The 16,159-nt window shown below is 40.2% G+C and overlaps 1 protein-coding gene across 6 annotated transcripts in view; it reads left to right on the forward strand.

Moving 5' to 3' along the window:
- Positions 1 to 16,159, forward strand: part of LOC148790012 (uncharacterized) — a 42,949-nt gene that overhangs the window by 12,980 nt on the left and 13,810 nt on the right. For 2 of the 6 annotated variants that reach the window (XM_088892755.1, XM_088892756.1), the window contains exons 1-3: positions 1,466 to 1,781; positions 8,735 to 8,777; positions 13,830 to 13,931. In XM_088892755.1, the coding sequence (XP_088748881.1) occupies positions 1,551 to 1,781; positions 8,735 to 8,777; positions 13,830 to 13,931 (376 nt within the window). In that variant the 5' untranslated portion in view covers positions 1,466 to 1,550. Of the gene's footprint in view, positions 1 to 1,465; positions 1,782 to 8,522; positions 8,636 to 8,734; positions 8,778 to 13,077; positions 13,098 to 13,200; positions 13,227 to 13,829; positions 13,932 to 16,159 lie in introns of those variants that run through there. The other 4 variants (XM_088892757.1, XM_088892758.1, XM_088892759.1 and 1 more) reach the window with 3 other exon arrangements.

Here is a 16,159-nt window from a genome sequence, read left to right on the forward strand (position 1 = left end):
TTTTCTTTAAAATCCGTGTGTAATAGAGTAATATATATATATACACAATAAAAAGTCATTAAATAGCATAAGTAAAGAAGTGGGTTAGTGGAAATTAGGCAATATATAAAAATAAGAGGTCATGGGTTCAAGTCTTGTGACAATCATTTTAGAATTTCAATTACTTTGTGACCCAGGCGGTTTTATGAAACCAGGACTGGTTCACCAGTTTTCTGATTAAACCGGATGGTCAGCTGATTTTGACTAGGTTTTTAAACATTATGGTTCTTGGGGTATGACTGAACCGGCCAAAGCCCCATGCCATGGTTCAACCGGTCCAACCAACCGGTCTGGTCCAGTTTTCTAAACACTGGTTTTAGTCCTACTTATTTTAAAACCTCTTATTTCTAATGTAGTTGTCTAGAAACCTAATTTTGCATTTAATCCTTTGCTAGTTTCATCAATTAATAATAACTATGTCATCAGCAAGTTTCATGCACCATTGGGACCTCTTCTTGAATATGTTTAGTCAATTCATCTATGACTAATGCAAATAAATTAGGACTAAAGGCTGAACCTTGGTGATGACCCATTGTAACTATAAAATCTGTTCTCTGACATAGGTATTTTAACATTGGTTTCTTCTTTTTATCAATAACTGCAATCTTCATTAGAATGTTAAATCAAAGTGAAAACAATTGTACAACTGCATTGGAGATAAAACATCTTATCTCAAACACCTCTATGGTTTTACAACTATGACCAAAATGTTTAATCCCTCCCCACCCTTGTTTTGCTAATGAATCAGCCATGCTATTAGATGTCTTTTGCACCCATTGGAGTGCTGCACCCATATCTCCGGTTAGCCATTTAAACTTTCTTAATTCTTTTTTGTACACCCATAAAGTAGTACCATTATTCTGCAGCCACCAACCTAACACAACCCTCCTTCATCCGGGCTTGTGACTGGCAATGTAAGAGAAGCTGGCACTAGCAAAGCTATACTAACTATTATATTGAGTGGATTATATACCTAAATATTGTTTTACAGTATTTATATAATAATATTATATGAATGATCTGCACTCTATTATTAATTTAATGTTCTCATAACGCATGCATGGACAGCAACCAATGCCCACATTGTCCCATATCGATGCACATGATAGTGCAATGATGCACACTACAGGTGACCAAGAGTGCAATAATATGCACCAGAGGTGAAAAATGGTTGTACTTTTATAATGAAATCTTTTCAGTCTTAAAAAAATATATTCTCAATAATAATAAGTAATATTCTGAAAGTGTATAAAGTATCATTTATTAGTTGTTATTATTTAACTATCATTTATAGGATATAGATGATATTACCTATAATAATATTTGCCTATGCTAATATATTTTTTTTTTTAATAGGTAAAAGTTCATTAATAATTCATTAGCAGCAAAAAGATAAATGTCTATCTGTCTATTTGACTCTCAGCAGGTCTATCTCAGATGTAAATCACATTAAGGGCATCTGGGGAAACCCAATTCCTCCAAGAGTGGAGGCCCTGGCCTGGTTGATAGCAATGGACAGCATTTTGACAGCTAATCACTTGAAATCCAGAGGTTTTAATATGGCCTCCAGATGCTGCCTTTGTGAGGAGCAGGAGGAGAACATGTTTCACCTATTCATCTCATGCAATTTTTCAAGATTCCTGTGGAAAGTGTTTACTTCCATGTTCAGGGTCTCTGGATTTCATCCAACCTCAACAGCAGAGATTTTTTCTACATGGCCCAGGCTGTCTGGGAGCAAGAAGGTGAGGATGTTATGGAGTTGTATCCCATTTGCTATATGCCAGAAGATATGGAAGGAAAGAAACAAGAGGACTTTCGAAGACAAGGCTTGTAGCATGGAGAAGATGGTTGCGGCTGTGGGCAGATCAGTGGTAGAATGGGTGTTGATTCTTCCTGAATTCAGTCAACTAAAAAAGGAGGATTTTGGAAGTGGGTTAGGAGAGGTCCTGGGATATCAAATATGTAATGCAGAGCCTGTTATCTAGTTTTTTTTTTTTTTTTTATCAATAACACTTTCATTAATTCATCAGTAGAAAATTTACAAGTGGAAGACAAACACACTTATCTTCCAAGAGTCACAAAGAACTTCAAGAAATGAAAAAAGAAAAGACAAAGATACAAATACACTAACGTTACAGCTTAGCCCAAAACAAAGAATCCCTTTCTGCCCCTTGTTTTGCTAAACCGTCAGCTAGGGAATTAGCTGATCTTTTAATCCAACATGTCTTAACTTCCATCTCCCTCACCAACCATTTGAATTTCCTCTTCTCATTATTATACTTCCATAAATCATTTTGATCTTTAGTCAGCTATCCTATCACCACCTCTGAATCCCCTTCAATTATAAATTTCTTGATGTTCAGTTCCTTAGCTTTTCGGGCTCCTTCCATAACTGCACATATCTCAGCTCTAAGGGAGTCACCCACTCCAATTGGGCCTGAGAACATAGCAGAGATGACCCCATTTTCATCTCTAAAAACACCCCCGATCCCCGATTGTCCCGGGTTTCCCCTACTGCATCTATCAAAGTTTAATTTCAAGAATCCACTAGGTGGGGGTTCCAAGCCACACTCGTTACTGACTTGGTCTGCGTGCAATTTGCAATTTCACCCCACTTCCTCAATATGTCATCGACAGTGTAATCTGTGAATATTTCCAAAGATTTCAGCCACTGTACCGCCCTAAAATGTATGATAGCCCTCAGATCTGTTGTTCCTCTCTGAGTTTCTGAGAATATCCTAGAGTTTCTTTCTTCCCACAGTGTCCAACATACTACAGCCCTTAGTCCTCTCACATTGTCCTTCCCCTTTTTAACCGCCATCTGAAAAAGGAAGGTGAGAAAAGGCCCTACATGTCTAATGGGGGATTCCAGCTGCATCCAAATAAGGAGAAAGCCCAATCCCACAATGACCTCGCGAAGTGGCAAGACACCATTAGGTGAAAACCAGTCTCCCCATCTGCTTTACACAGAACACACCACTGAGGTGACAAACAAGTATTGGGTCTCTTCTTTTGGAGTAGATCACCAGTGTTGATTCTTTCCAGATAGGCTTCCCAACAAAAACTACCAACCCTAAGAGGTATAGCTCTACACCAAACCTCACCAACAGGGAAAGGGGACAAGGTAGGACTGGTGGACTGACTTAAGACTTTGAAGAACGAAGCACAAGAGAAAATGCCATTGGGGGTAGGTGTCCAAATTCTAGAATCCGCCCTACTGGGGTCTAAGACAACGTTATCAAGAAGTGCAAGAAGGCTCGAAATACAGTCAAAGTCTGAGTCCCTCAAATCCCTTCTTAGACCCAAGTTCCACCCAATCCCAAAAGTGGAAGAGGACAGGGTGGTGAAAGACGAGATCGGCTCATTTTTCAAATCAGAAAGAGCATACAAAGACGGAAACTGATCCTTTAGAGGGGCGCTCCCCACCCAGGTTTGTTCTCAAAATTTTATGGAGTTACCGGAATTCAAGTCAATACCTGATATTAGGAATGAAAATTGGTAGTAGGTCATGAATGGCTTTCCAAGGAGAATTGCTTGTGATCCTAGCTCTGATTCCAGCGTCCCATCCATTGTGCTCCAGCCCATGAATACTTGCCACTATTCTAGCCCATAGCTTCTCCTTCTCCATAGGAAACCTCCACAACCACTTCCCCAGCAGAGTCATATTCCTTCTCCTAATACTCCCAAGCCCCAACCCACCACACGACTTACTCCTACACACTATCTCCCAGCTAACTCTATGATCCCTCTTCTCTTCTCCCGGCTCCCACAAGAAATCTCTCATTATCTTCTCTAATCTGTTAGCAATCTTCACTAGGATTTTAAACACCGACATGAAAAAGATGGGTAAGTTAGCAAGCGTGGCCTTAATTAGTGTAATTCTCCCTCCAAGAGATAGGTAGTTCTTTTTCCAGGATACCAATCTTTTTTCAAACCTTTCCATCACCGGGTTCCAGAAACTCTCTCTCTTGGGATTATCACCTAATGGTAAACCTAAGTAGTTCAGAAGCCACCCTGAAACTTCACACCCCAGCACTTCAACACACTCCCTGATCTCTCCCTCCTCCACATTCACCCCCACTACACAGCTTTTCCCAAGGTTAACCTTCAAATTGGACATTTGCTCAAACAGTTGTATCACCAACTTTAAGTTCCTGATAAACCTCACATTACCACCTTCACAAAACAGAATCGTGTCATCAGCAAACTGTAAGTGAGTGAGGGGAGTTTCCACCCTCCCAACCCTCCAGCCTCTAATGAGCCCCCTAGAATCTGCTCTGTGAATCAGTTTCCCCAAAACCTCCGCAATTAAAATGAACAAGAAAGGAAAAAATGGGGTCTCCTTGTCTTATACCCCTACTAGCTAGAAAGAAATCTACCACTGTCCCATTCACTAGCACTGAATAATGACAATTCCGGACATAGCCCATGATCCACTTACACCATCTAGCCCCAAACCCGAATTTAGTTAAAACTTTCCTCAAGAACTCCCAGTCCACCAAGTCATAATCCTTTTCCAAGTCCAGCTTACAGACCACTCCCTTCTTCTTATCCCTCTTAAAGTTCTCCACACTCATTAGCAATTAAAATCTGGTCTGTAATTTGTCTTCCACTCACAAAAGCTCCTTGATAGTGTGCAATGATATCTGGCAGTACCTTCTTCAGCCTCAAAGACAACACTTTTGCAATGATCTTATACAAGCTATTAACCAAGCTTATTGGCCTAAAATCCTTCGGGTGGGATGCATCTTTCTTTTTTGGAATTAAGGCTATAAATGTAGAGTTCACACCCGGATTAACAATTCCTCTCTTGAAAAACTCCTCAAACACCCGCAAGAGATCATCTTTCAAGATATCCCAACAATCCTGATAAAAAGCCATTGTAAACCCATCCGGCCCTGGAGCTTTTGTTCTATCCATAGAAAACACAACCTCCTTGATCTCTTCTATATTAAAGCTTCTTTCCATCCTTCTCCTATTCTCCACCCCTACATCTGGCCAATCCAAACCTTCTACCCACACCCTTCTACTCACAGGCCTTCTTAGAATAGATTTGAAGTGCTCCACACAGGCCCTGGCAATCTCCCCTTGTTGTACTAACTCAACTCCATCTACTACCAATTTGGAGATAAAGTTCTTCCTTCTCCTGCCATCTGCTAGAGAGTGGAAATACCTAGTGTTTCTATCTCCCTCTTGCAACCATTTACACCAAGATTTTTGCCTCCAGCTAATTTCCTCCTTGTGCAGGCAGTCCTCTAAGTGTCTTCTCAACTCTCTCTTGAGGTTATTGTCATCTTCTCCAAATTCTCCCCTTTCCTCTTTAAAGTCAAGGCTTTCAATCTTCTTCATCAAGTCTCCCTTTCTTTCTTCTGTCCTCCCGAACTCCATCAAATTCCACTCCTTGATTCTTGCTTTCAAGAATTGTAGTTTCTTATGGAATCTCATCCCCTCCCACTCCACCAACGGGTTACACTCGTGCCACCACTCCCTCACTTTGTTAGGAAACCCTAGATGAAGTAACCACATATTTTCAAATCTAAAGGGGGTAGGACCTCCACACCTTCTTTCCTCCTTATATAACACTATGGGCCAGTGATCCGAGGTCACCCTTGGGAGAGCTCTAGCATCCAAGGTTCCCCAATCCAAAGAGAACAGGAATCTATCCAGCTTAGAGCAAATGGGTCTAGATTGGAGATTTGACCATGTAAATGCCTTATGTGCTAGGGGAATCTCTTTAAGCTCAAAGGCATCCACAAAACTGTTAAACTTCCTCATGCTTTTTGTCACCCTTTGGTTAACCTTGTTGGACTCTTCCGAGAATCTAATCACATTGAAATCCCCACCCATGCACCAAGGCCCATCCCACAACCCTCTAACATCAGCCAGTTCCTCCCACAGCTCCTTTCTCTCTCTGTAGTCATTCGGTCCGTAAACATTTGTGAGCACCCACATATAATCATCCTCTTGCTACTTAAACTTCATGGAAACCGAGTACTTTCCGATCAACTCCTCCATACCTTCAACCACATCCCCCTTCCACATTGTTACAATCCCCCCGGAAGCACCCCACGATGGAGCCGCCACCCAGCTAATCCCCCTGGCTTTCCATACACTCCTTGCCCATTTGTCCTTAAACTCCATTCTCTTAGACTCTTGCAGCAGCACAATGTTTGGGTCATACCGTCTTATTACCTCTTTTATTGTTGCTCTCTTCTTCGCACTCCCAATTCCCCTCACATTCCAACTAAGAATCTTCATTCCGCTTTTTTTTTACAAATCCCTTGCCACCTACCCACTACTTTCCCCCTTTCCTTCTATCTCCTTTTACCTTGAGCTTCTTGTCTCCTTTTACATCTCTCTTTAATCTCTCTACTTTACTCAACTTCCTCTTCTTTGTTATGATCTGCATCTTCCTCTTCTGTAAACTTTCTTTCAACTCGTTCAAATCTTCCAGCCTACAGCCCAACTTCCCTACAAATTCTGCTATCGTGTCTTCTCTCCCCGATTCCACCACCCCTACCCTTCCTACAGAATCCTCTTCATCTCTGTCCACCTGCCTTTCCTTCCTCTCCTCTAGTCCCACCTCAATTCTTTCCTCTCCAACCTTCCTCCCCTTAATGTTACCTCCCTCCTTCCTTGCTTTCTCCCCGTAATCCTCTCCATCTCTACCCTCATTCCTTTCCACTAACCCCTCCTCTCTTCCTTCCTCCCCTTCCCTCCCCCAAATCAGCTTCCCTTCCACATCCTTAAACACTCTTTCAATGATTTCCCACACTTTTCCACTCCTATACCTTTCTTCCCGCACCTTCCCACAATCCTTCCTTCCCCTCTCCCCCTCCTCAGAGAGCCCGCCTACTAGCTCGGCTGCATATTCATGGGCTATAGGACATGGTACAGGAACGAAATCTGGAACCAAAGACACAGGAGACACATTAGTAGCACAAACCGAAATCACATGGTTACCTGGGACTGATGGACAAGCTAGAATAGGACTGCTCCCGGCCACCTTCTCTTGTTCCGAAGATTGGTAAACAATTATCTTCCTGAGTTGGTTGGGAAGTACTTTTGTCCTTTGGTCAACCTGGTGATCTTTCCACTCTACCTCTGGGTCACCCCTAGATGGCGTATTCCTGCTCTACTTCCGGTTCTCCCGGTTTTCCCCTTCTGATAAACCTTGCGCACTCTGTGGTCTTGAGAGTGAGATAAGTCGATTGCAGTCTTCACCCTGGAATAATCTTGCAATATTCCACCCTTCCATATCACCTCCAGCACAGCTACCTTCATCATTTACACTGCCCACGCTAGAGCTATCAACAGAAAGGTCCTCTGATTCATCAAACTTCTCTTTCTTCTCTTCAGTTCTTCCCCTAGTGAAACTTGGCTTCGGCCTCTCTGAGAAGCCTCGCACGGGGCTAAGCTCCTTCAAACTTCGTCGGGAGACCCACTATAACGCCCTCTTCTTTTCTGGTTTCCGGCACTACGCGCATTCCCCCTTTTGGCTCGCGGCTGGGGACGATGATAGACCGTAACCGATGTCTATCATAGTCGAAACCCCAGTCACGTGTTTCATTAAAGGCTCACGCGCCTTTTTAACAAGCTGGGTCGGGGCCGCTGACCTGTTTGGGCCTTTACAAATACTATTAGCAACCCACATGGGCTTTTGCTTTGGCCCATTCTTAAACACCCGCGAGCTCACGTGACTTTTAAGAAGGTCACGCACGTCCAACCCCGGCCCCGATTTGATAGATGGCTCTTTTGTTTTGTTTTGATTTCTTTGTTCTCGGGTGCTGTCTCATCACCCTCTTTTTGTAACTTCTTTTCTTTTAATAAAATTCTTGCTATTTACTTGTCAAAAATATTGTACATATAATAATGAACATATAAACTAATGATTATGAGAGAAAAGGGGGTGCAATAACTAAAATGGTTTCAAGAAAGATAAAATGTGAAAAAAAATCCAAGCAAGCATATCGATATTGATCAGTCATGCCTTTGAATAATCTCTGCCCTGATAAAAAGAAAATCTGTAAATGGGGGTAGAATCAAGAAAAGGGGGTGGGGCAAGAGAGAAGGGGGGGGGGAGGAGGGAAATAATTTCTAACTTTATGTAGTCAATGAACAAGGGAATTAAGAGGAAATAATTTCTCATCAAGGCTGTGTTTGCCATGCTTTCAGTCAATTACTTCTGAAGAATTTTGTGATTCTAAAAATCTGCTGGAACTAAAACTTTTCTTGAGCTGAATAATCATTCTAAGAATTGAATTTTTTTTGCCAAAATATTTAGTTTTAAAAGAATTTTTATTTTTTTTGGTTCAAAAGTCATTCATCTAATAAATGATTCTATTGGAATAGAATTTTAACAAAATATAGCATAAGTAGCAGGATGCTGGATTCTTCCTCAAGTAATGATTAAATGGGTTAAAGTACTATATTTTGTGCTTGTAGGATATGCTTATCATTTTTGTTATTTTTTCCCTTTCCAGCCAAAGCAGGTAACCAATCTGGTGTCATTTCATAAATTCATGATAACCCCCTGGCCTTACCAGTTCCATCCTGCCAAAGCTGCCACTGTCAATCTCTTGAACCTTTATTTGGGGTTACTTGCTTGCCTTATCTCCCTCCCCCACTCCCACTTCTCGTTTCTCTCTTCTTCCTAACGTGTATCAATTTGTTTTTAATTTAATTTCTGTTGCAGAGGAGCTCTAGCTACAAATCTGGACAACCCCTGGAGAACCTTTGTGAGTTCCTAACTTTGTGTTTGATGCTGCTGTTTTAGTTTTATTCTAATTCATTTGTTGTGTTTATTGCCTGTAATTTTACTTCTTGGATGAGAATAACTAGGGATGCCAACGGGTTTGGGTTTGGTATGGGTCTGCCCCACCCTAACCTGATCCTCCAATGCTCCCACCTAAACCTAACCTAACCTAACCCGACCTAACCGACCTGACCCAGCAACACAGTTTTCATACCTGCCATGACCCTATAGGGTTCAACCAGATACCAACCCAACCTGTACCATAGCCTTTTAATTGTACTTTTTTTATAACATATTCTGAAAAACTCAGAGCCATTAATTTAAGTTGGTATTTAGTTTATGGGTTCTAAGGTGTCACTTTCACCATAGTCATAGTGAAAGAAGAACGAAGAAAGAAGCCAAAATAAACATGTAAAGAAATCCTAAACTTTAAGGCTATGGAGTTAGAAGTCAGAAAATTACAAGATTTTTTTAAAGAGTAACAAAGAAAGAATTTTATTAAAAAATTGCTGATCATTAAAAAAAAGAATTTTATTAAAAAATAAAAGGAGGTACAATCTGTTCAGGTGTGAAGATGACACCCCACTACAAGAATACATTAAAACATCAGTCAAGACTGAAATGATTCACATTACAAGCTTGAATCTCAAGAATGTCCCAGAAATTCTCTTCAAAGTCTGAACTCTGAAGAACTGATTTGCTCAAATTCTTGAAGGGAGAGAGCCCAATTTGTGATGAGTTTGCCAACCGAAGCCACAATCACTTCAATATTTCTTTCTTTTCCTTCAAATAGCCTCCTGTTCCTTTTCCACCACATAGACCAGCACACTGCAAAAGGGATGCCAGCTCCAAATGATTTTAGCTTTCTTGCTTCCTCTGAAATTTGGCCAAACAGAGAAGATCTCTGCTGTTGAGGATGGTTGGAAAATGGGAATCCCAAATAGGAAGAAGTAGAATCTCCAAATGAAGTTTGCTAAATGGCAAGTGAAGAACAGGTGAAAAGCTTTTTCCTCTTTGGACTTGCACAAATAGCAATAGCTAGCCATGCTGAAACCTCTACTTTTCAAGTGATCTGTTGTGAGAACACTGTCCAATGCAACCAGCCAAGCAAAAGCTTCAATTCTTGGGGGAACTGGATTTCCCCAAATTCCTCCTGATTTGATCACTGATTACATCATCCTTAATGAGAGCCATGTAGAATGACTTCACAGTGAACTTTCCATTTTTGCACTTCTTCCACCACAAGCCATCTTCAATGGTTGTAGAGATTCTAGTCTGTTGTAGCTTGTCCAACAAAAGAATGCATTCCTCCACCTCTTGATCAAGTAGGGGTCTTCTGAACATAGGGCTCCAAACCACCTAATCACCTCTGACTTCATAGCAGTGGGCTACTGAAACCTGATGATCAGCCAGCCTATACAGTCTTGGGCAAATATTACACGACTTCCTGACCCCACTCCAATCATCCTCCCAAAACTGGATGGGGTGGTGATCAGCCAGCCTATACAGTCTTCGACAAATATCACCCAGCTGCTCTCTCTCTCTCTTTGTTTTAACCTCTCCCAAAGAAATCCAACACCATTGCCTTCCTGAATATAGCTTCCTATAGAAGTCCACCACTAACCTTTGAATATTTTCCCAATTCTCAACCACTTCCTCCCCTACTTGTACCCTCATAATTAAGTTCCTCCTCCTCCCACTTGCAAATGCATGAAAAAAAACTGTATTTTTGTCTACCTCTTTTAACCATAATGCCCTTGATTTTGCCTCCAGCTCACCTCTTGTTTCAAAAGTAACTTATTTAATTCTCTTTCCAACCCTTCCTTTTCCAATCTAGTTTCTCTTGGAAAGATGCTCTTCTTCCTCCTCCAACCTCTCCAACCTAGCAAGCTTCTCCAACACCTCTTTCTTTCTGCCTTCCTCATCCCCAAACTCTTCCTGTCTCCCTTCTTTCGAATCTTCTTTGAGCAGTTGTAACTTCCTCATCACCCTAAAACCGTTTGAGCCCTCTACCTGTAGAGCTCTCCATTTCTCTTCTACCCATTCCACAAAATTAGGTTGGAGAAGCCAAACATTCTCAAATCTGAAAGGCTTTGGGCTTGAAATCTCTACAAATTCTCTTAATACAATTGTTTTATGATCCGACAAGAACATTGGTAATGGTTCCTGTACCAGAACCCCTATCCGATCAACACCTCTTTCTTTCTGCCTTCCTCATCCCCAAACTCTTCCTGTCTCCTCCCTTTCGAATCTTCTTTGAGCAGTTGTAACTTCCTCATCACCCTAAAACCGTTTGAGCCCTCTACCTGTAGAGCTCTCCATTTCTCTTCTACCCATTCCACAAAATTAGGTTGGAGAAGCCAAACATTCTCAAATCTGAAAGGCTTTGGGCTTGAAATCTCTACAAATTCTCTTAATACAATTGTTTTATGGTCCGACAAGAACATTGGTAATGGTTCCTGTACCAGAACCCCTATCTGATCAATCCAACTTCTAGAGAGCAGAAATCTGTCCAGCCGTCAAAGGATAGTTGGGTATTGGCCATTCGACCAAGTGAATTTCCAACCATTCAGAGGGGGGGGGGGATCAAACAGCTCTTGGTCATTGATAAATTCCTCAAATCTCCACATCCCCGCACTACTCTCCCCCTCCCCTCTAGGGGTGCTCACGGTTTGGTTAACCGAACCATGGGCTTATTTTTGAAACCGAACCAGGATTATTTGGAAATCCGATAACCGAAGCCGATCAGTTAACCGGTTGACTGGTTCGGTTAACCGTCAGTTTTTTGGTTTTTTATTATTTACAATATATATTATAGAAAAATATTTAAATATATAATAAAAAACTAGAAATATATATAAAATATTATATTTTAAATAATAAATAATATATTATATATTATAAATATATATAATGCATATTAATTATCAAAATATATATAATGCATATTTATTAATTTATAATGTATAGAAAATATAAAATATATATAAATATATGTATACCGGTTGGATCAGTTAACTGCCAGTTTTCTATTTTGGTTAACCAAAAAATTTTTGGTTTGGTTTCAGTCAGTTTTTCAGTTCCCCCCCCCCCCCCCCCCCCCCCCCCCCCCTCTTTCATTTCACTCCTTTTGACAATGTTGAAATCCCCTCCCAAACAACACAGCCCCTCCCAGCTCTGCCTTACCCTTCTTAACTCCTCCCAGAACTACACTCTCTCTCCCTCCTCATTTGGCCCATACACATTTGTCACTCCCCAGGCCCGCTCCCCATTTACCTCTTGCAGGCAAACTTATACAGAATGACTCCCAGCTCACTCCCCTACTTTCCTAAAAATCCCTGGATACTACAAGATGACTAATCCTCCTGCCAGCCCCACCACATTCAATTCCACCCACTCCCCACCATCTCTCCCCCAAATCCTATTCATCAAATTAATATCAAATGATTCTGGCTTTGTTTCTTGCAAGAGAACTACGTCAGGCTTCTGATTTCTTATCAGATTGCTCACTAGAGACCTCCAATTTCTCTCCCCCAAACCCCTAACATTCCAATTTAACAGCTTTATCCTCTCCCCTCCTCTTGGCTTGTCTATGCCTCAGCAATGCCCCTCACTCTTTGGTTGCAACTTGTCCCCCCTCCCTGTTCCAGCTTTTTTCTTTTTTGCTTTCTTCTCTCTTGGGGAGGAGAGGGCTTTGCCAAAATTGCTTTCGAACAATTTGTAAATTACCAGAATACCCTATATATATGTAGGGGTGCCATGACCTAACAAGGCAGGTCAGCCAAACCCAAATCCAACTCAGGTTAAAGAATCAAAACCCTAACCCAACCCTATATCTGAATAGACCTGACCCTATAGGGTTGGATCGAGTCATGTTTGCCATTCAATTTGACCCATTGACATCTCTAAGAATAACCTTGTTCTTGAGACTAACAGACCCAAAAAAAAAAAAAAGTTTTAAAAACTCAAATACCGAAATTCAAATTATCAAAAAATTGCAAAATTTTCACTTGATAAGGAACTGGTAGAAAACTTTTATTTTATTTTATTTTTTGTGGTTCTTTCTCTGTTTCCATGTCTGCATCACCTAGCTTCTCTTTCTCAATACAAAGTTTTTCTTACTGATACCACTCTAGTAAATTAGTGCCATTTAGTTTCATAGTAGAATGCAATCAGATTGTTGCCACAAACCATTATTGCAGAACTGGACCCCATAGCTTTCTTACTCTCATGATGTGTACCCATCATCTTATTTTAATTAATATCTCTCCTCTTGATTACAGAAGAGGGCAGCAACCAATAAGTAAGAATACAGACTTTGTATCAAACAATAAGGAGGTTTACAACCTGTAATCCAATCTGAAACAGTCTCCAAGCACCAATTAACAATTTAAAATGGTTTTCAGGCATCAGCCAACCATGGAACATTCAGGTAAATGTCTTCCAACCTTGTCATCTTCATGGCTGGACTGCAAATATTGGTGGAAAATTTTCCACTATGTATGAAATCACATGAGACCAGTTATTGTTGATTCAGAAAAGACCTACAAAATAAATTATTCAGACCCCTATGTATGAAAATTTCTAATGTGATGCACCAAACTTAAGAGAAAATAAAAAAAAAAATCACCATTATTTCTGAAAAAGAAACCTAAAAAAAGATCAAACACCTTAATAACAAAAAAAAAAAAAAAAAACTCTAAATTCATCCTCTACCAGAACTAAAGTTTTTCAAGAGGAGTAGGTTAATTGTACTCCTATCGACACTGCTGATGTTAGCAGTCTTTTGCCTATAGAATTCACAGAAGGAAGCAAATCAACCACTCTTTTTTCTTATGCAAAGTTGTGTGTGTTAGATACCCCCATGCCTACAACACTTAGAATGCTTGACAATGATTTAAATTGTCTTTCAATGCAATGCTGCTAATTATGTTAGTCAAGTCAGTCCTCTAATAAAGAGAACGTGTTTCTTTGGAAGAAGCATTTAGGTCATTACCATTTCAGTTGTTAAATGTTTCCAAACTAATAATTGAAGGGGATTCAAAGCTCATTATTGGTTGGCTCCAAAAGGAGGAGATGGACTGGTGGGAGTATTTAAATGAAAAAAGAAAGTTCAGAGAGACTTGGCTCAAGGAATGTAAGTTGAATTTAAATGGATTTAGAGAGATGTCAATAGCTTGGCTGATGCTTTGGCTAAGCAAGGGGTGGGAAGAAGCAACTTATTTTGGGCTATGCTTTAATGTTTTCTTCGTTTTTTGGGGAGTGGGAGCTAAGAGAGTTTGGTTCCCCTGCCCCTCATTGTACCCGCTTATTTATATATTAATGAAATTATTTCAGTTATTGATAAAAAAATGTGCTTCCTCATTTTTCTCAAGTTAATTCAATGTCTAAGTTACCATGTGAAGCATGTCAATTGCTGAAGCATTGTACATCTGTTTTTCCTTCAAATAATAATAAAAATTGCTGATTTGACATTAGGCATACTGATTTTTGGTGTATCTCATGGTTCAATTCTTTGTTTGGCATAGACAATTATTTTTCGTTTGTCTACGTCTATCTTACTAAGAGCAGTCCATTATCATAAAAACATTTCATCAACTGATCCTAACCCAATATGAGAAAAGAACTTAGGTGTTTATTTAAATCTGATAATGGGAAAAGGTCAATACAGTCCTTGTGATATTATTCACCATACATCTTTCTTTATAGCCCCATAAGAAAAATATCATGGCTGAAAGAAAAAACAAACAGTTTTTTCATTGAATGACATTCTGAGAACTTGGAAAGAAGTGGCTGCATCAACCAAAGGAAAGGAAAAAATCTTTATGGAATGGTAACCCCTGGCAGAAAATTCTGTGAAGCTTAATTTTGATGGAAGTTTCCTTGGTAACCAAGATGTGGCTGGGTTAGGAGGTGTATTCAGAGACTCGGGTGGAAAGGTGTTAGCTATGTATTCAGGGCTTCTAGAAAATAGGGATGCACTAACAGCAGAACTACTTGGACTTCTACATGGACTAAAATTTGCCAAGCGTTTTGGATTCCTTAATTTGGGTGAGAACAGCAAACGGGATGGTGGATACTCTAGCTAAGCAAGGGGCTATGAGACATAGCCCCTTGGCTCTAATAAAACTGTATTTTGGGGTTCTCACCTTGTTGTAACTTTCTTATTTGGCTCTAATAACATATTATCTTATTGATCAAAAAAAAGAAAAAAGAAAAAACAAACAGTTGATGGAAGTTTCTTGGGGGCCATGCTCCCAAAATGTTCTAGTCAGAACCTATTTTAATTGTAGCTTATCTCATTACCTATGCCTTCTTGTGTCTTGAATCTCAAAATTCCTATTCAGGTTTTACCTAGATGAGTCTATGTTCGATATTCCCTTCCTCCAAATGCCTTTTAATTTTCTGTTGTGCTCACACTTTAAATCCCAATGGTACAAAGCTTAGTATTAGGTCTGTCTGTTGTGTCTTTCTTGGGTATTTGTCATTTCAGAAAGGTTACAAAGTTTATGATCAGATATTTGGGAAAATTTTGTATATGGTGATGTGGACATTTTGGGAGTCCATGCCTTTTTTCCCTCGCATGCCATGCAGCTCTGCCATGTTCCCCTCCAAATGTTGGTCATTACCTCTAACCTTGTTCTTGTTGTTGTCCTCTCTCAGCCTGGCTCTAAGTTGCAAATAAGAATAGATGAAGTGCAGAAAGATCTTCAAATATACAGTAGGAGTCTAGAAGGAAAGGTTATGGTTGTTGCACCTAGGGACTTCCTTGATATAGGTATATCCATACTTTCGAAACTATTCCTTATACTCTTGTTTCTGATCTCATTTACCCATTACAAGCCTAAAAGAAAAATGCATTTGTACTGTGCATCCCGTTCCTTACGTTATTTGTTATGATACTTTGGGGTGTATTAGGACTTGCCACTACTCTATTTTGGTGAATGGAACGGTGGTGGACTTCTTCCTGGCCTTGAGGGGAATAAGACAAGGAGACCCCCTTTCTCCTTTCTTGCTCACTTTGGTTGTTGAAATCTTAGGGAGATTGATCTCTAGGGCAGATTCTAGAAGTCTAATCAAGGGGTGGAGAGTTGGCAGGGAGAACATACCATTCACGCATTTGCAGTTTGCAGATGATACGATTCTCTTCTGTAGGGGGGGGGACATGAATTGGATTAGGAATTTGAAACTTACAGTACAACTCTTTGAGCAAATGTCGAATCTAAAAGTAAATTTTGATAAAAGTTGTGTTGTAGGTGTGAATATGGGGAAAAGTGAGATCATTACTTGTGCAAACATTTTGGGTTGTGAAGTGTCGAAATGGCCTCTAATTTATCTTGGTCTTCCCCTAGGAGATAATCCTCA

Source organism: Nelumbo nucifera, chromosome 8, assembly GCF_055504915.1.
Source record: "Nelumbo nucifera cultivar China Antique chromosome 8, China Antique-T2T, whole genome shotgun sequence".
NCBI classification, from domain to species: Eukaryota; Viridiplantae; Streptophyta; class Magnoliopsida; order Proteales; family Nelumbonaceae; genus Nelumbo; species Nelumbo nucifera.